Below are 20274 nucleotides of genomic sequence, written 5' to 3' on the forward strand. Positions count from 1 at the left end.
TTCTGGCAATGGGAGGAAACCTTTCCAGACATTGTCCTCGGAGAGCTTGCTCAGTATTTGCAGTTAAAAGGGCAGTGCACATATTTATGTGTGTGCACTGAGAGAGAGAAAGGAGAAAGAATAACTGTTATTGTGCCCCAAAGGACAGGTTGGTTTAATTTTTTTTTTTTTTTTTTTCCAGCCCGTGGGGTTTGATTTCAGGGAGCACTTCTTGCTCCTCAGGGCTTTAACTGCCTGAAGCACCAGACCCTCCCCCTCTGTGTATAATTCCTGCAGTGCCCCTGATTCCTCTGTGGATGCAGGACGTGATGAGAGCTCATTTCCCAGCGCTTTAGGGCACACACACATCCCTGACTCCCAACCCCGTCGGATAAGCAGAGCAATTGTTTCCTTATCTGTCTTCATGAATCAGTAACAACATTTCTTCCCACTCTCCTGCAAGAGGCCAGGCTAATAATGCCTTAATCCCCACCCTGCTCCTTCAGCCTCCACAGGGAGGATGGAGCTGCTGGCATGGACGTGATTTTCCTTGCAAAGGGTGCTGCCTGCAAGCTGTTCCTGGGTGCCAGCTTGGAATGGATCTGGGAAATATCTTTTGGCCTTTAAGCCCAGCAAGCTGTGATTTATTAATCCAAGGTCCATTAGTGCTGTGGAAGGATTGGGAGGGTTGGGCACAACCTGTTGTAGCAGATATAAAAGGGAACTAATCAGCTAATACAATGACACCCAGGAGTGACAGGCTGGCCATTTCCCTGGGATCTGTGGCTTGTTTTAAACTGTGCTGCCTGTAAACCGTTCAATAGGATTATTTTGGAGGCCACACTAATTAAGGGATTATCCAGGGAAAGTGGTAGATGCTCTATCTGCCTTAGATAATGGGACACGACTCCTTCTGTGGCTGGGAGAGAGATCCCTGGGTCAGGGGAGGTTTAGGTTCGATGTCAGGAAGAGAAGATGTTGAAGGGTGAGGCAGGGTAGGGTGCACATTGAAAGGGCATCAGTGTCTCTTCCCAGGGAGTTTAGTTCTGGATATCTCTGCTCTCAGGGGTAGAAGAATTCCTTCTGTCTGGAAACAAAATAGAATCGGGTCTTGGAGTGACCAGTGGGATGCTTCTGGGTGATGCAGGTACGACTGGACGGTCCTGGCTGTCCCTGCTGCCTCCAGACTGCAAATCTGTGAGTTCCCGTGGCGTTTTGGCACTGATTTGGAGGATTATGTTTATCCCAGAAGCATTCCTAGGATTCCCCTGCTCTACCTGTAATCACAGCACTTCTCCACTTAGGGGTGGGTTTGAACAATCAAAAAAAAACCCCTCTGGGAGGTCGATTTTCCCAATGACCCAGCACGGCGAGCAGGGAGGGAAATGCTGCTCACGAGCATCACAGGAGGCAACACCAAATGCCACGTTCCTCGTGCAAACCAAGCTCCTTCTGGGGGTCACAGGAGAGAAATCTGGGGGCTCTGCAGGGTCAGGGCCCTGTGCTTCCAGCAGAAGGGGGTGACTGCGGGCTCAGGTGCCGGGGAGAGCTGGGAATGCGGCCCCTGCCAGCGGAGCTGGACGGGCACCAGAGCCGTGCTGGGAAAGGGGAAGCAAAAACCCCCGGCGTGAAAAGGCCAGCGAGGCTCGGCCTTGGCAGAGGGTGGGGGATTCTCACAGAGCTGGGAGAACCGCGGGGAGCCGGCCAAGGGGAACACAGCCCCAGTGTTGGGGCGCACAATGGAGTTCCTGTGGCTGAGGCCACAGGGGAGGGCATTGTCCCCGTCCCCGGGCGTGCCAGCGCTCCACGTGCGGGGCCCGCTGGCGGCTCAGTGGGTTCAAAACTCCCCAGCGAGGCAGGGGACAAGCAGCAATCAGTGCAGGATGATCCCCTGCCCCAGAATGGGCTCCTGTTCCCGCAGCTAACGGGAACAAGAGCCGGAGTGTGCGTGGTGGGGGTGTGTGTGTTCCCGGCCGGGGGGACATTTATCTGTGCCACGAGGGACACCTGCCACTGGCAGCGTTTGCCTTGCCCTGCCTCGGTGAATGGGGCTTTCTCAACACAACCCCCCTCCCTCTCCTTTCCTCCTCTCTCTTGGCTCTTCAGAGGAGGGTCCAGAGCCAGCCCAGGTGGGTGCCCAAGGCTTCTGGCACACGAAGGGGCACAGGAAGCACAGCCTGGCCCGGCAGAGCTTTGTGGCACAGCCCTCTTGGGAGCGGAGCTGGGGGCTGCAGTCCCAGCTGGGGCGACCCAGCAGCTCCCCAGGGGCTTTGTGTGAGCTGGAACTCCACGTCCCTTTGCCAACCCACCCTCTCTGCGTGGTTTCCCTGGCCCCCCACCGTGGATTTGCAGCGGCTCCCGTTGTTGCCGACGTGTCTTTGCCCTGCCTGTCCCCTTGGCTCCCTTCGATCCCCGAAATCCCTTGGCTCCCTTCGATCCCCAAAATCCCTTGGCTCCCTTCGATCCCCAAAATCCCTTGGCCTTCCAGCTCTGGGTTCGGGGCACGCAGCTCTGCATCTGCTGCCAAACTCCGTGTGTGCGCTGTGGTCCTGCCTGTGTGTGGGAGAAGGAGTATTTAGGAGTAAAAACAAAGCTCTCTCCGCAGCAATAACCATCATAGACTAAACAAGAGCCGCAGTCCAGCTCTTTCTGGTTCGGGGCAGGAGCCTCACAACAGAGTCCTCACAACATCTGCCAGTGGGGCTTTTTTTTTTTTTTTTTTTTTTTTCTTTCCAAAACAACTTTTCTGTGGAATTCTCGTGAGTTGCAGGCCCTGGCTTTACCTGCCAGCCCACACCGTTACCAGCAGGCTGCAGGGTTTTGCATGAAACAGATTTGTTTTCGAATTAAGAGCCCATTTAATCCCTTACTGACGTCCTCTAATTTGATGTAGATCAGTGACAAGGTCTGCAGCCCTCAGCTGCAGGGTCCAATTCATCACTTGTGCAGGTAAACGTTCAGGGTGTGATTTAATGCCTCCATTTAATATGTAGACATTTAACAGTCAATTCTGCGATTCATCACCCACCTACAGCCACTACACCCTGATTCTGCATATGTCCTGCCCTTCTGGCTTAGTATTTTAGGATGATATTTGTGGCAGGAGTGGGGGATGTGTGCTCAGTGTCTCGTGCCAGCAGATCCAGCCTGTCTGCTTTCACTTGCCGGCCAAATTAGGAGTTGATAATTAATTTGTGATATTTGGGGTTTTTTTTTCAAGTTGAAGCTTCTGCTGACAAGTGATCACATGGGACACGGAGGAATCAAAGAATTAGTGGTGCCAGAGAAAAGCCCACAGGCAAATAAGAAGGATTTCATGCTTCTTATTTTTAGCTATCATGTGTTTGGAAGCGTCTGCAGAGCAGTGCAGTTCCATGGGCAAGGATATCTGGACAATGCTCATGCAGACCCCCAAAATTCCTCCTCCTCCCTCTTGTGCCTGCCTTTACCCTTCCTTTGTTTGCATAACAGTCCAGTGAAAATATTTTTGTTTACTTGGAGAAATGTAGCAACCCGCAGTTTGACCTCCGCAGGCCTTGGGGTGACCACCCTTTTCCTCAGTTTATTTAGGCTGGCCTGGGATGCTCAGCCACGATGTGAAAACATTGGCTTTGTGGGTGGCCTTTTCGTGGGACTCCAGGTTATTAGTGGGCTCTTTAGTGGCAGGTAGTGCAGGTGGAGCAAGGCCACAACAAACCAGGACTGGTTTGTTTAACTTCAACCAGGATTAGCAAGAGGCATCTGTGTGTGCCAGCTCAGCCTTGGCACCCAGGGCTTTAAGGGCAGCAGTGTTGTGACATCAGCTCCTGAGTTTATTCCTGACTGGGCACATCTCTGGGTCTGCTTCATTTACTGGCTGTACCAGTGCAACTGGTTTTGCAGAGACCTTTCTTTCCTCACTCTGCTTCCTGTTCCAGCTTGGTGAGCTGGGTGAAGCGTGTGCTCAGCACTGGGCACACATCCCACGGGATTTGGGATGAGGGGAAGGTTTACAGTCCAGTATCTGCTGGAGGAGTTTGGGTCTCACGCCCTGCAAGGCAGGGTTGGCTCCAGGACTGTCCCCCTAAGCCTTTGCCAGTGGTGACTGTGGTGGTAACACCCCTTTGGTTGCTTTCCCACTGGATTTTGCAGGCAAGGGCTGGGGCAAGAGCCCCGTGGATGCTCGAAGGGAGCCCTGCAGGCAGGACAGGCTGCATGAGTACCATGAGATTCCAGCACCAGGAGCCAATCCCTCACACAGACAGAAATCAGGAAGGAAACCGGTGTTTTCTAGTAAAACTGGACCTTTCTCCTCAAACTGATGGAGCAAGATGATTAGTCATGTGTGAGTGTGACATCCGCTCCCTGCAGGGCTGGGGAAGGAGCTCTGTCCTCCTCCTCTCCACTGGGAACTGAACTGGTGCGTTGTGGGAATTTCTTTCCCTCACAGCCAGGTCACTGCTGGCATCACAGGGCTGGTCTGGGCCACCCTGTGTTCACCCTGCAGCACTGGCATTTACAGGCAGCACTGCCCTGTCCCAGGTAGAAGCTGAAGTGTCAGGGGGTGTTTCAAACCTTTGTTCTGCACCTGGCAGACGTTCTGCTTCCACTCCAGCAGCAGAGCCTTCAGTCTGGGGGTGGAAAAAGAGCAAATAATCTTCGGTCTGCTCTGGGAAACGCTGAGTGGCAGCAGCAAAGGGCCAGCTCCGGAGGTGGCTGTGCATTCCCTGCTTACGTGGACGCTGCTGACTCGAAAGCCAGCGAGCAGGAGCATCACATGTGCCAGTTTCCAGCAGAACTCCTCAAAATCTAGGTCAGTGTTTGCACTGAGCGCAGCGTTTGTGCTGTTGACTCGTCAGCACACGGGAGGTGGTGGGGGGGGGGGTGTTAATAAAATCCCTGGCAATTTTGGGAGCCGTCTCCCCGCGGTGTCTGCCGTCTGAAGGGGCTCCGAGGGTGTCCCAGCTGTCACAGAGCGGAGTTCACGGCACAGCTCCGTGCACGTGGCTCCATTTCCCAGGCAGGGAAGGACGAGTTAGTTTTGATGACACATTGCCCGAGGTGAGGATGCAGCGCTGGCTCCCTGACTCCAGACAGCGCTCCCTCCCCAGCCTGCTCGGACCCACCCTTGGAATACGGTATTCCAGGGCGTTCATTCCAGCTGCAGCGAGGCTGCTGGGCCGAGCTGGAAGCACGGGCAGCGATATACATGCCAAAGAAGCAGATAAACATTGACTTTTCCTTTGTGGGAGCGCTGCAGCCAGCGGGGACTGTGGGAGCTCCCTCCCCCCACTGCAGCCAGAGGGATGGCTGGGAGCTGAGTGCGGGATAAAAGGGGATAAATAATGAGGGGAGAAGGGAACAGGCTGCCTTTCCCGAGAACCTGCAGGGAGCAAATGGCTCAGGAGCTTGGTGAGGATGGGTGAGAGCAGGTAGCAGCAGGGCCTGAGGGAGGGGCTTTTCCCCTGATGTCTCCAGGAAAACCAGGAGGTTTTCCTATCCAAGCATAAGAAAGACAGGATTTCACCCTCCTGGTGTTAAGTGCAGGGTTTTCCCACTGATGCACAGAAAGAGGAATGAAGCTTGCACTGTGAGAACTTGGTGATCCTTGTGGGTTGCTTCCAGCTCAGGTTATTCTATTCTACAGTTCTGTGAACTTGCTGCTCTGAAATGGGGTTTCAGCATCACTGAAGTTACTGGTCTAATTTAACCCAACTGAGTTTTAATCCAGTTCATCCTGATCCTGCTGTTGATGAAGGAACAATAGTCCCTGAGGCCCAGGGGAGTCAACACCAGCTGATCTGCTTCATCTCTGGAAGGAAAGAGGGACAGTGAGAGACAAGTGAGGACAGTGGTGTGCACTGGTTTGTGCACATCAGGCTCAAGCCCATGGAACCAGCTCCCTTCAGCCAACTTAAACCCAGGCACCAGCAGGAATGCTTTGAATCTGACTTTCCTCAGTTGTGTGCAGAGTTTTCAACTATCCAGGCTGTTCCTTGGGTTGTTTTGTTTTTGTGTGTGTGTGCTCACCCAGCCGTGAGGAGAGGCAGGTTCTGAAGAGGGGAAGAGCAAGGGTTAAGGGTTGGGGTTGGTGGGAATGTGATGGGAGAATCTGGTGGAGCTTGGAAGAGGTGGCTCCTGATTTTTAAAAGAGCAGGTGACAGGGCTGTGCCTGGACCACGTGTGGGTGCTTGGGGTGAAGGGCTGGCTGGGAGAGGGAATAGGGAAGAAGCAAAGGAAAAACAGATGGCAGGAGCATCCTGACCATCATCCAGGCAGCCCCTAAAGCCTCAGGTGTGACCTAATCCTAAATTAACACTCTTTAGCTCTGGGTGTGATTGGGAGAGCTCTGGTGTGCCTGGCAGGGATTAGTGCTGGGCATGAGCCACACTTTGCTGACAGAGCATAAGGGCCAGGGATGGGAAGATTTCCTGTCAGTGGGGTCTGTTTTCCACGTATTCCTCCTGACTTCTGCTCGGTTTTACTCCCCACCATCCCTCTTCTGGCTTGACTCTTCCAACAGGAGTCCAAAAATGCAAAAAGCCATGCAAATCCCCGGGAATGGGGAGCCGGGCAGTTGCAGGATCTGGTTGTCATGGACACTGTCTCCATGGAGCTGTTGCCATGGTGCTGTCTGCTCCCATTGACAGGCGTGCAAAGTGCACTTATTCTCTGGAAGAAAGGGGGAAAGAACACAGGGTGCTACGGGGCACAGAGGCTTTCAGGTCGATATTTAGGGAGGTTAGTAACTAATAAGAAATGAATCACTCAAAACTACCTGAAAAAATCTAAAGAGTGATCACCAACAATCAGTGCTTGGCTCGGTCAAAGCCTCCAGAAATCTTGCAGACGATGAGGATGTGGAACTGAAAAATCCCCAAACTCCTTAAAGGGATACATTTATTTTAATTCCTAGAGAAAGCTGGTGTAGTTGCCAGCTGTCAGTGACCTTGTCAGGCTGCTGATGGTTCTAGAAGAAGGAGCTGAATGAGAAATGACTTGTGTCTGGGCCAAATATCCCTGTTTAGTTCAGGGCAGAGCTCATCTCACCAAGGCAAACGCTGGTTCCACTCCATTTCAAATAGAACTCAATCAGATTTAATAATAATAATAATAACAGTAATCGTAATCATCATAATAACAACTACTCTGCTTTGCACACCTGCAGCTCCTGACTCTCTGAGCGTTTTGCCACTGTTATTATTTATGAAACCCTCCAAACACTCCTGTGAGAGTGGGAAGGATTAATTTTCCTCATCTTTTAGCAGCAATAACGAGGCACAGAGACTATGCTGAAGGATGCTGTGGCCACCAGCCACAGGATCCAGGAGTTGCTGTTTCCTGGCCTGAGCTCTGGAAATCCCAGATTTCACCCCGTCCCACGGCATTAACTGAGGGAGAGCCTGAACATCCCTGCTGTGACACGTAGTGTAGGGCCTGCAGCAGCCTGATTTGGATTGAACAGGCATCTGAGCGCTCTGGGTGCCTGAAGAACGTTGTCTGAGCTGTGGATGTGCCGGGGGCTCCCTTCCAAAGCCATCAGGCTCACACAGCAGCCCTTTCCCAGCCTGCAGAAGATGTTTCCCTGGAGGAGGTGTCACTGCAAGGCATGGATTAGCCCTTTTCCTGGGTTTGACAGTCAGCTGAGAGCCAAGTGGGTTTGTGCTCCTGGCCATATGCAGGCATTCCTGGGGGCAGGGGGGGATTTTAGGAGCTGCCCAGCCCTCTCAACACACCCACCAGGTACGAGGGGTGAGCTCAGAGCACCGCTCTGAGCGTGGTTTGTGTGGGATTCAGCCAAGGCAAGGGGGATGTGGGATCTGGGGGAGCCTGTGAGTGCCCAGAGCAGCAGCTGGGAACAGCTGGCTCACAGGTGGGGGCTCTGCTGGCAGCTCAAGCTCTCCAAATTCCCTCCCCTGGGAATTTTTTTATGGCCAGAAGACACGGGCGCTTGTAAGGGAGGGGTAACACGATGTAGTAGCTGCATCACAGATGTGAGGGTCACAAATCAGCCTGGGCTGGAGTTTGGCACCAGTGGAGGGGGAGGGAGGGAAGCAGGCTCTCCAGAAGCTCCTGCTGCAGGGATATCTTCCCACTGACTGTGATGGGAGCTGGCCTGGATCCCACACGTCCCGCTGACGTGGCTCCCAGCGGGATCAGCTCCTGCAGGGCAGAGCTGGGTGGCCCCCAAGGTGAGCCTGCCCTGGGGGGCACTGGGGAAAGCCAAGGTGCTTTTTAGGTGCTGGACTGGGAAGTTGCAGCTTTTTTTGTGTGTGGTGGAGAGAGAGTGTGTAAATGTGTGTAAATGTGCCTTAGAGACAAAGGAGCCCTTACTGGACCAGTTTAACAACCTGGGGACTGAGTACAGAAAACACCTCTGTGTTTTGCTGAACATCAACACTGAGCAAAAAAAAAACAACTTAGTCTTTGTATTATCGTGCCTCAGTTTCCCTGCCAGAAAAGGGGAGGAAAGCCAAATGCACCTCCCAAGGAAAAAGAAGGGCATGGTTAATTAAGGCAGCTTTGTGAGCTGCTTTGACAGCTGCAGGGATAAGTAGTCACTATTATAGCAGCCAATAGTTCAGAATTACACTTTGTGTGCCTTTGCTTCTCTTCTTCATATGGTTGCCAGAGGTAACCAAGCAATTTTTAGATCATTTTATTACTTTTTAATACCCAGCTCGGTGTTGGATTTCTGCCTTCATGTAGCACACGTGTGTGTTGGTGTCAAAGCCCCTCAGCTCACAAAGAAATGCCAAAAAACCCCACGGCCACTGTTCCAGCAGGGAGGAAAAGCAATGGGAAAAATGCAGCCAGGCCTCTCTGAGCAGTGTCTGTGGATCACTCCATGCCTCAGCTGTGGTAACATGAGATTATTTAATGCTGAGGTTCGTGAATTGAGTACATGACTGTGCCTCGCTGTAGTCAGCTCGTCACCTGAGGATCCCCAGCACTTGCCAGGCGTGGATTCATCCCTGAATACTCACAGTGTCACTGGGAAGCCACTGTTTAGCAGTTCAGCAATGGGGAAAGTCGAGGCTCAGAGGTGATTTCCGTGTTGGGCTGCTCATTGCTCCAGTCATCATCCACCTCTTCTATTCCGGGAGCAAATGGTGATTAATGATAATCCAGCTGAAGAGAGACCCATCCCAGCCAGTGCCCTTAGTCAGGCTGGCATTTCCCTCTGGCTTTGTCCATCCTCCTCTGCCAGCCCTGTCCTCCCAGCTGCACTCCAAGCACAGCTTATTTAAATCCAGTTTTAGGCTCCCACCTTATCCCACTCAGCCCCAGCTTGATTTCTGCCTCAGTTTTCCAGCGGACTTTGCATCGGGCACTTTTGGGATGCAGGTGATCCTTTGGCTGGTGCTTGGCTGGCACTGGGAGTCGAGCAAGTCAGAGGAGGTGCAGGGCAGATGTGTGTCCCTGACAGCAGCACAGCTCATTATTCCTGCCCGCCACGGGATGTAAAAATGCTCCCGGTGAGATTTTGGCCACGTAAAAATCCCGCTTCCGAGAGGCTTCTTTGAAGGACAAAAGCAAAAGGCACAATGCAGAGCCCTCTGGACTGTGGGCAACTGCTGCTTTCTCTGGGCAGGGAAACTCGAGCCTCCTCTCTTTAGCTGGAAGGGCTCCACTTGAGCAGATGAGGCCGGGGATTGTTTTCTCTCCCCCCCTCCTGACGGAAACGGCCCAAGGGCTGGCAGAGCATGAGCAGGAAGAGCACCAGGAAACACGGAGGGCACCCAGCCAGGACGTGACTCCAACTGCTCTGAGCTGCCCAGCCACTGGGCTTGCTTATTTATTTAATTATTTATTTATTTATTTATTTATTTATTTATTTTCTGCTGAAGGGATTCCATTCCCTCCTGTGAGAATCCCTCGCTTTCCCAGGCGGATTCCTGCAGCTGGGGGAGCGTGTGCTGAGCATCCCCACGAGCACAGTGCAGCTTCCTCCTGTGCCTGGGCTCTCCCCTGCCTGTGCCAGGAGGCACAAACCCCGTGGACACGGCGTGTCCCGTGGCTGGGGATCATTTTGTGCCCCTTCCCTCTCCCTCTCTGTCTCCCTGCTGGATTCCCTTCGGGATGGAGTGGCGGAGCTCGGCGCTGCTGAGTGTGGCTCTGCTCATCCCCAGGGAGTCATTCCAGGTTCCCAGCTCAGTTGTGTAACTGAGAGGGCTTTGCCTTTTATCTGTGGTGGAATAGTGGGAGGATTTAAATTTGGGAACGGGGTTGGCGGAGGTTTTAGCCCAGTGCTTGTGTTCTGCAGCGAGTTGCAGGGAAAGCTGTTGTTTTTCTAGGGAAGCAGGATCAGGGGGCTCTGGAGATGCATCAGGGAGCAGGATAACGACATTTTGGACTCCATGGGACTTAGGCATGTTTGTGCCCTTGAAGGAGGGGAAATCAGGTGTTAATCAGGCCCTGGGATGCAAAGGGCCAGGCTGCAGGAAGAAAAATCTCCGGCCAACAAGACCAGGAGTGTGGGAAAAGACACATGGGAGAAGTTAGGATTGAGGACTGGGGTCCTTTTGTCTTCCACTTCCAGCTTACCCAAAATGAGTGGATGGCTGCACTACCCCCAGCAACATCTCAGCCTCGTAGTTCATCTCCCCAAGGACTTCACTGGGATAGAAAAGCACCAGGGATCTGGAAAGGCTGGATAAATGTTCAATTTTGCTTCCTGTGGGGAAGAAGCTGGAGCTCCATCAGAGTCCTGGAGCCCAGTCAGTCCCTGAGATCACCGTCCTTGAAATCAAACACTTGGAACCTCTCACGTCGAGTCCACACACCGAATAGAAAGTTCAAATTTCATGCTCTCCCAGCCACAGGCAGATACCAGACCCAAAATGCCTTCCTCCTCCACAGAGTCCAAATATATCAACTCCTTTTCATGTGTTATGATAAAAATGGGGAGTAAATTATACTCTCTCCACCTTCTGGCAGGAAATATGCTGCCAGACTCGCCTCTGCAGATTAAACAATGGCTGCTCCTGCTTTCCTGAAAAGAAAAGCATCCCCAGAAATCCTAGCTCTCTCTCTTTTTTTTTAATATATATATTTTTTTTAGCTGGTTTTTTTTTTTTTTTTCATGTCCAGCTATCAGAAGCACGAAGAAACCGAGTGGAAAAATTGAATCTGGCAGTTAAGAGTGCGATGCATGAAGGCACACGACTCCCAAACCCAGAGAACAAAAATAGCTGCAAAAGAGAGAGAGAGAGAGAGAGAGGAGAAAAAAAAAATAAAAAATTGCCTGAAAGAAGCTCTTTATTTATTCCTTTCCTCTCCAAAGCTTTGCCCCCCAGCACAGCCAGCGTTATCTGGGGGAGAGAGAGAGAGAGAGAGAGAGAGAGAGAGAGAGAGGCTTCTTTTTTTGTTTTGTTTTTCTGGCCGGGTTTTCAAAGAGCTGGTGGTAGCTGATCGATCGTGGCCAGAGCCCCGGGCACGAGGCAGGCTGTGCTCCCACTGGGAGGCACCGGCATTTCATTTCCAGTCTGGATGACGGCAGGGGGAGGGCGGCTGGGTTTGGGTTTCTGCTTGGATTCTGCTCCCAGAGGGTGGGATGAGTGTTGGGAGTGCTTTTTCAGGCTGCTGGAGAATATTCCTGGGCTGTCACTGGAGACACCAGGAGCTCCAGGGGCACAGATGGGGCATCCCCTCGTTGTTCCCTTTGGTTTGGGGGTGTCCTGTCCTTCTGCTGGGAGCAGGATGGGTTCATGTGGCTCTTGCAGCTGGCACATGTTCAGGGCTGGATTTTTTTATTTTTTTTTTGGTAAAGCCTGAGTGTAACATTTCATTTTTTAAATTACAAGCCCGCAAACTTCAGGAGGAACTTCAGGAGGTTTGACCACGCTTGCAGGTGTGTGGTGGCACAAACAAACTGTCCCAGCAGGGCAGCTCTGCCAGGGGACACTCACTTCCCAGGTCTGTGGGATTCTGGCCTCCAAAAAGTCATTCCCACAGCACGTGCCTCAGTCTGGGAATGCCTCTTGCAAATGCCTGATGTCATGTTAATGTGAGGGAGGCCTGGTGACCTCTGCAGCTGGATTCTGATGGCCCCTTGCTGTCACATCTGCCCGGTGACGTGGAGAGAGAACAGTCCCAGCAATGCTGGAGCAGATTTCTCCCTGCCCAAGGAAAGCCCCACGTGTGTGAGGGACTCTTTCTTGTGGTGTTCGGTGGCTGAAAGGCTGAGATGTGTTTTCTGCTCGAGTTCCCGGGGTTCAAAGGGCATGGTTTGCCACGTGGCTGCACTTCCAGGCACAGTTACAGCCTGGAAATGGGGGTTGGTGGTGCTGGAACAAGGAATTTGTGCCTGATGGGGATGGATGGTGAGGCGGAACAGTGTTAATTAGCACTGCTGCCAATTAGCAGCACTGCCTGCAGAGTCAGAACACTCAGTGAGTTTGCAGGGGGTGGTTGCCACAGCCCACCTGAATTTCTCCATAGCGCTGGCAGGAGATGCAATAATCCCCATCCCTTTCCCCAGCCCTGTGGAATTCATTCCTGAGGGGGTGTGATCCTTCTTGTCCTGAGTGATTCAGTCCCGAGTTTATGCAGCAGCAGGAAACTCCAGAGTGGGGATGGTGATCCCTCCTCCTGTCCCCTGCAGCACTCCCACCCCAGTCCCTCTGATCCTCACTCAACTACAACTTCCTGGTGCTTTCCCAATCATCACGAGCCATCAAATAATTAATTAGCCCTTTTTTGCTGTTTGATTGCAGGGCAACCATCGATGAAGTGGAGACAGATGTGGTGGAGATCGAGGCCAAGCTTGACAAGGTGAGGTGGGGCAGCTCAGAGCAGGGTCGGAAGAGGGGCTGAGGAATCCCTGAGCAGGAATACGGCCCCTCCAGCCTCCTCTAAAACCTGAGCCCATCTCCAGCTGCCAGGGAACTCATGTTTAACCCACTGGGCTTGTCACCAGGGCCAGGTCTCCCTCTTGCCTGTGATATCAGTGGGGTAGGAGGTGTTCAGTGCCCTCAGAGCCCTGTGCCAGCTCAGGGGGGTGAGGAGACCTTGCAGGTAACCAAGGGCCACCTTCAGACTGCAGCTGGAATCTGACCCTGGAAATCCCCTCTCGGGGACCAGTTTGGCCATTCTGCATTGCTGCTGGGGATTCTTTATATCCAGCTGGTAGTCTGGGTCTTAGTTTGTGGTGGAAGGTGGCTTTTCCACCCCCACTCCACCCGATGCCAGAGACATCAGCCGAGTTGTTTCTGAAGGAGAACAGAGAGAAACGGCAAAGATGAGCCAGAAGAGCTGCTTGCTTTTTATCTGTGAGATTTCCCCCCCCTCCCCAGAGCTAGCAAGGGATAAAACTCCTGTGTCTGATGCAGAAATGGGCTGTGTTGAAGCCACAAGCCCTAGGCAAAGCTGTGTCCTACAAAACCTATTTACTAATCAGGCTGCTTGAACTGGTTGTGTGCAGGAGCTGAGTGGGGAGGGCTGCACAGGGGTTTGGGTTACCTGTTCCCCTCCAAGCTGAGGCCCTAAAGGCAGAGCATGGGGTGAAAACTGCTCTGGTTCTGGCACTGCTGCTGCCAGGTAGATGAGTTGGTGTGCCAGGAACAGTCCTGGAGGGAGGAGGGTTAAGGGTGGAAGTGCAGGAGTTCAGTCGCTGTCAGCAGTGGGTTTATCAGGCCTGGGTCCAGGGCAGGGGAGGATGGAGTTTGCATCTCCAGAGCCACGGAACTTCAAGCCAGATTCTCTGAGGGTAACTTTGGGCCAGATTCAATCACCCCCTTTCCCAACACATCAGCCTTGCATGGCCCAGCTCCTCCCCGGGGTGGGATGTTGGTCAGTGGTACCCAAACAGCTGGCAGGGTTATTTCTCACAGAGCAGCAAACTGCCAAAGCCTGGCTGTTCCTCTGCCTTTTGCTGTGCCCCTGAGCACTTAGTTTAGAAATGATGATTAGTCTTTAGCACCTGTTTAAAGGGAGGGGAAGGGCAGTGTAAATGATTCACCTACAGATTGGGGCTCCATGGCTGTTTCAGAGACACCCTTAATTTTACCCCGTGCTCCACGTCCACTGCTCCCCTTGGGGCTGGGGTTGTGCTGCCTGGCCCTCAGCCCCTGGTGCCACAGCCCTGGCCAGGGCTGTTTGCTCAGAGGTTCCTCTGCAAACCGCCACGTTGCACAAGGGGCTGGATTTCCCTTCCCCGGGATCTCTCCAAACCAACCCCTGGTGCTCGTCTGGCCTCCAGCTGGGACAGGAACTGCATCTGTTTGCTTTTCTCCTCTGGGTTTGGATGGGGTGTGCAAATCTGCTCACAGCCAAGCTGCAGGGGCAGGGGAGGGTGTGAGAGGGAGGGCTGCACGTGTGATGTGTGCACGGACGTACCGCGTGTGGCTGCATCTGTGTCTACACGTCGATAAACTCAGCTGTGTATCTACTCAGCTGCAGAGCCAATTCTGCAATCCTACATCTAGAACAGACCCCAGAGCCCTGGGGCTGCAGAAACAGAACAAGCACCAAGCCCCAGAACAGCACACGGGGCTTTGGCATCAAACCAGGCTTGAGAGCTCCTCGTTCCCAGCCTGTACCTGAGGCTGGTTGACAGGCAAAGATTCCTAAAGCCAATTTTTTTTCATTTAGTAGAATTATTATCCCTAAAAAGCTGCTGGAAAACTTGCTTTCCAAGTGTTGCTCTTTATTTTCACTTAGTTTAGAAGCCCAGAAGGGTGATGAGGTAAAACAAGCAAAAAACAAGCAAACAAAGAAGATGTCAAGGTTTTTGCTCAGTGGCCCAGCCCTTAATGCTGCAAATCTCTTGGGCCTTTGGTTTATGGGTTTATCTTAAGTTGTTTAACATAGCCTCTTAGGAGGAGCTGTGGCTGAAAGGAGATAGGCTAATGGCCAGGAATTCTGCCTAAACTAAAGCTCTGGGCTTTAGAGCCAGTTCCAGGCGTGCCGAGGCACTTTGCTGTGGCTTGGGAAGTCTGGGAATGTTCCCTGCAGCTGTTAAACTATCTAAAGTTAAGAAAGGCTGTCTGGAGACGTGTCCCTGTGCTGCAGCAAGTTCCAAAGTGGGAAGACACCCTGTTCTGCTGCAGGTTTCAGGTAACTTCGCTGGTAACATCACTGTAACAAGGCTCTTTCCATCAGAAAGCCTGTGCCAAGTCACAGGTGGTCCAGAGTTGTATCCTGTAATCCCTCCCAGGGCACCAGCCCGTGGGATCAGGTTCCTTTCGGTGCATTCCTGATGCCTCAGGGTAGAATGAGCAGGAGAAACCCACTGGAAAAAAAAAAAATGGGCTGTCCTGACTCATGTCCTTAGGGGAGAGCCTGGAACTGCTGTCCTTAAGTGATAAGTGAGGTGTGGACAGCAGGAGGGGGGATTTTTTGCACCCCTGTTTGAGCCACGTGCAGTGAGGGGTTGTCAGTGCAGGGCGTCTGCCCCAAAGGCCTGGGTTTGTGGGGCTGATCCTAAACCCCAAGCTGGCTGTAATTAATTCCACGTGGTGGCATGTCCCTGTGCAGCTGGTGAAGCTCTGCAGTGGGATGATTGAAGCAGGCAAAGCCTACATCACCACCAACAAGCACTTTGTCAGCGGCGTCCGGGACTTGTCGCAGCAGTGCAAGAAGGATGAGATGATTTCGGTAAGTCATCCCCCCTGGGAGGGAGCATCCCACCCCTGGGAGGGAGCATCCCACCCCTGGGAGGGAGCATGGGGCACAGGGAGGGCTGGGCAGTGTCCAGCTTCCTGCTGCTGTGAGTGGATCCCACGTCCGTGTTTAAGCAGCCGGTCAGGATGATGGTTTTTGTTTCTGGAGGGATGTAGGGGCTGTCTGATAAGGCAAAGCTGAAAGGTCAGAGTGAGATTCGTTGTTTGCAGGCAGATCTGGGCTCTCAAGAAGCACAGTGCTGGCAAGGTTGTTGGAATCTAGGTCAGTAAGCATCAGTGGTGTAGGGAACGTGGGGAACCAGCCCAGCAAGCGACACGGTGATTCCAGCACTAAACTGGAAAGGACAGGCAGCCTATGGCTCCAGCATCGGGAAATGCCTCCTTGCCAAACTCAGAGTGGCTCTTCAGAGGCTTCATGAGAGTCCCCTCTCAGCCCCTGAACCCCTGGGAGTGAAGAGCAGCTGTTTCTTTTCACTGCCAGTTCTCTTCACCTTTTTTTTTTTTTTTTTGCAGGAGTGCCTCGACAAATTCGGAGACAGCCTGCAGGAGATGATCAACTACCACATGGTAAGGTGCTGCTTCCTCTTGGCCCTTTGGGTGCTCCTGGCCCCTCTTCCTCAAGGTTGATGGTCTCCTGTGTTTGGTTTAGCTGACACTGCACAGAGAAGGGTGAGGTCAGAAACCCTTTCCTCAGAGAGGGAGGAGAACTCACAAAGGTCCCACTCCAGGTGCTTTGTTCTTCTTTTTGGATGGATTCTGTAGTGAGGACACACAGGGCTCTGGCTGTGAACAGCCTGCACGTTTAACCCTGTTACTTCAGATTTGGAATGGACTCTGAAGCCTGGGGCCTCAAATTTGTGGCATTAGGACATTGGTGAGGCTGTGAAGGGGTCAGTCCGAGAGCACTGCACTGTTCTGGGAGCAGCTTCAGTTCTGTGCAGCTCTGTGGAGAAGGATTTTAACACACAGGACACTTTAATGCTACACCAAAGGAGGGCAATGCCCAGACATGGCTCTCCTGAGCCAGCTGCATCCCACTGACACACCCTGCCGAGTTCAAATCTGCCCTTCCTCCATCCCCAAGCATCCCAAACCTCCTGGAAGAGGAAGACGCTTCATGGGTGGGCTCCTTGCCAAACCTGCAATTTGAAGTCTCTTTAAGTCTGTAAGAGCTCAAGGCACAAGTGCTTTAAAGTGCAGGAGCTCCAGGGGTGTCAGCACTGGACTGACCCACTTTCATCCCCGATGCCCCTGTCAAAGCACATTAAGCACAGCTGGTGCTTTTGGGATGCGAGATAACCACGTGCAGCTGGGGGAGAAGCTGCAGCAAGTCCATTTAATTATTTCATGAGGCAGGTGTAAAAAAAAAAAATGACAGGGAAAAGGGTACTGCACGTGCAGGTCTCCTAGGAGTGTGAATATTTGGGAACAAACAGCTGCACAGCAGTGCTGTTGGTGAGGAGAGAGGGAGCGTCAGAGGGAAGCTGTGCTTGTGTCAAAGCAGAGACAGTCACACCCTGATTCTCTGCTGCTGCTCAAATTTGGTGGTAAAACCTTTCTACCAAGGAGCATCTGAAGCCCTGAGAAGCTCCCCCCTTTGATTCCAGGGGTCACAGCACAGCTGGATGAGTGAGTGGAGCAGCCCAGCCCGGAGGAAGCAGCCCCAGCCAGGAAGCTCTGGCTGCAGAGCTGTGTCTGCAGGCTCTGCTGCACCAGCTGTGCAGCTTCCCCTGGCCCTCTGCTCTCTGCCAACACTGCTGGGACTGCTCCTCCCTCAGCCAGCCAAGCAGCAGAAGGACCCTTCCCAGAGCTGTCACATCCCGGCTGATGTGGGATCACCCTTCCCTCGGGGCTCTCCAAGCCAGCACAGGGAATTGTGCTTAAACCCTCCCTCCCTCCCAGCCTCGGGAGAGCATCCTCCTCCCCTGGTGTGCAGCAGAGTGAGTCCCTGTCCAGGAAATGGCTTTGGAATGACTGCTGCATCCTCAGCCCTTTCCGACAGGGGCTCGATCAGCTGGGTTATTTTTAGTGCCTTGTGCTGTTTGTGTGTGTGTGTGTGTGTTGGCTCATCCACGGCTGAGGAGCTCAGCTAGGAAACAGTTGTCAGTGCTTACTCCAGGAATGTGGCCAGGACAGTCTGTACAACTGGAACAAGTTAAAAAGAAGGGAAAGTATCCCCCCCCCAAAAAAAAAAAAAACTCAGTTGTTCTGTACTTTTATTGCCAGAGCATGGGGCCTAGACATGTCCTGATTCAGGCTGAGCCAAATCCAAGCTTAAAAGTGCTTGGATGTGGAAGATGAACACACTGAGCTCTGGAGAATTCCCACCTTTTAATGCACAGGGAGGAGTAAACATCAAAGCCACCTTAGGGGACAGATGACAAGAGCTGATTTAGAGCTGCAGCCAGTGTCCTCTGCCTTTTTCTGTCCTCTCAGCCACGTGCCTTCTGTCCATTTTTAACTTTTTCCAGCACTGTGGTCGTCCCTCCCTCGTGCTGGCTCCAGGGATTGCAGAGGGCACTGCCCTGTGCCTGCACCAACTGGATTTGGGGCCAGTTAAAGCCATTTCCAAAGCAACCAAACACACCCAGTGAACTCCTGGCTGCAGTGCTGGCTGGGAAGGCCCTGAAGTGGTGACCCAGGACTTGCTGAGCTGCCCTCTGCAAGTGGGGGGGCTGCCTGTGAGGGGCTTCAGAAATTTGGGCTCCTGGTTGTGTTAACCTGCCCTGACCCTGTTTTCCCTGGGAATGGCTTTGCAGGGAACACAGGGAATACCAGAGGGCTCAGACAGACCAGGGTGGGTCATGAGGATGAGTAAGAGGTCAAGGAATGAATTTCTGCAGCTGGCTGTGTGTGTGATGTGACAGTGGGCTGGGCAGTGGCACTGCCCTGGAGCCCCTGAGGATGTGCTTCTGGAACATCCCAGCTGTTCAGCTGGGAGGCTGATTTTCCTTGCAGCTCTAGGGAAAATGGTCTTAGAAAGTCCTGGACAATTGACTTCTTCCAAGGATGTTCTGTTCAGAGCAGTGTCTGGGAAAAAAAAGAGTTTCCTGCTGATACAATGCTGACCTCTTGAGGCCTCCCTGCACTGCAGATGTTTGGGGAGCAGAAAAGCCAAAGGTCCTGCTGGCTGCCCTGTCACCCCCAGCCACATTCCAGGCCCTGTCACCCCCAGCCACATTCCAGGCAGGGTGCTGAGCACGTATTTCTTTTGGTGGCTGTGCTGTGGATGCAGCATTTTGCTCTAGGGGGCTGTCCCTTCCCTGTCCCAGCAGCAGGGAGCTGTGCTGTACTCAGCTTTTCCACCAGTGATTCCCTGTCTGATCCTCTGTTGGGCATTAGGTATTTAAGGGCGTAAGGATTCCCAGTCCTGGGCGTTCTAGAGCCAGAATTTCAGTGCAGTGATGTTGCTGATCAGCACCTGTGAGAGCAGGGTGATCCTTTCCACAGGGTTTTTGAGCAAACACAGCTGGCTCTGCTCTGTGCCCACCCCGTGGCACTGACACTGCCCAGATTAGCAGATAGTCCAAAGCTGTCAGCATCCACTTCCCAGGAACTAGGGAAGAGAAGGCTCCAGTTTACCCAAGGACCAGAGGCAGTGAGTGTGTGTGGGGGTGCAATAATCCCTGGCTCTGCCAGGAGGTGGGAAAGGCAGTTTTTCCCAACAGCCCTGCACATGCCTTGGAAGGCAATCCCAAGATCTGCAGCTCAAGCCTGTCACATTTACACATCAGCTCCCTTTCCCTCACATTTCCTTTCTCTGAGTGATCAGAAAGATAAGGAAAGGGGAGAGGATGCCAGTGAAAGTGCTGCTGGGGTGGGACTCAGTTCACCTTCAGCAGCACCAGCTACTTTCCACCCCAGGAGATGAAACACGAGCACTGCCCTCACCAGTGCTGGGCTGAGCTTCACTGAGTCCTGAGCTTTCCCCTCTGCCATAAATCAGTGTGGCCACGTCACAGGGATCCTCCAGCAGGAGCAGGAGCAGCTTGCAGGGGAGGTTTAGCTCTGCTGAGTGAGCTGGGAAGCGTTTCCTGCTGACAAGAAGAAAAAGCCACCCAAGCTGTGATGAGTCAGGGAGGCAGATGGCAGATGTCACTGGGCACTGCTGCAGTTCAGGGGGGAAGGAGAAGGAAGGCAAAGTGGAAAGTGCTTCCAAGATGCTTCCAAGCTCTCCACAGGGTTTGGGAGGACCACCTGCACTTCCTGACGGTGCCTGGGAAGGGTCCAGGTGCACCAAGTAAGGTTGGGGGTGGGGAGCATTTGTGGATGCAGAACTGCCATCTGACAGGGGAGATGTTTCTGCCACCTCCTGCCTTCATGGGTTCTGCCACTGTGCCCTGGGGCAGTGACATTGCACCGGTCCAAAACCCTTCAGTGAGCTGCTGCCCTTGAAGTTTGGCACCAGGGTGTGCAGTTAACCCAGCTCGGTGCTGAATTCTGCCTTTCAGGAAGACTCGGTTCGTGGTGGTTTCTGGAATTCCTTGGGTTGTCTGTTTTCTAATTAGGGGAGAGAATCAGCTTCAGTAACAGGGAAGGGGTAGGAAAAGCTGTCCTTTGACCTAAGCACTTGAGCTCTTGAGCCCTTTGTGAGAGACTCAGCTTCACCTTGGGTCAGAAGTGAGACTGTGCAGGCACCCACCATGCAGAACAGAAGTAGTGTTTGGGCTTGTTTTCCAGATAAAAGGGT

General features: G+C 52.9%; 1 protein-coding gene across 1 annotated transcript in view; it reads left to right on the forward strand.

Annotated features, from left to right (window-relative positions):
* ACAP3 (ArfGAP with coiled-coil, ankyrin repeat and PH domains 3) overlaps positions 1-20274 on the forward strand; it is a 70906-nt gene that overhangs the window by 18390 nt on the left and 32242 nt on the right. The window contains exons 2-4 of the mRNA XM_050322243.1: positions 12678-12735; positions 15439-15558; positions 16098-16151. Of these exons, the coding sequence (XP_050178200.1) occupies positions 12678-12735; positions 15439-15558; positions 16098-16151 (232 nt within the window). The remainder of the gene's footprint in view (positions 1-12677; positions 12736-15438; positions 15559-16097; positions 16152-20274) is intronic.

The sequence above is a fragment of the Myiozetetes cayanensis genome, unplaced genomic scaffold (genome assembly GCF_022539395.1).
Source record: "Myiozetetes cayanensis isolate MyiCay16 unplaced genomic scaffold, myiCay2020 scf28, whole genome shotgun sequence".
NCBI lineage: Eukaryota > Metazoa > Chordata > Aves > Passeriformes > Tyrannidae > Myiozetetes > Myiozetetes cayanensis.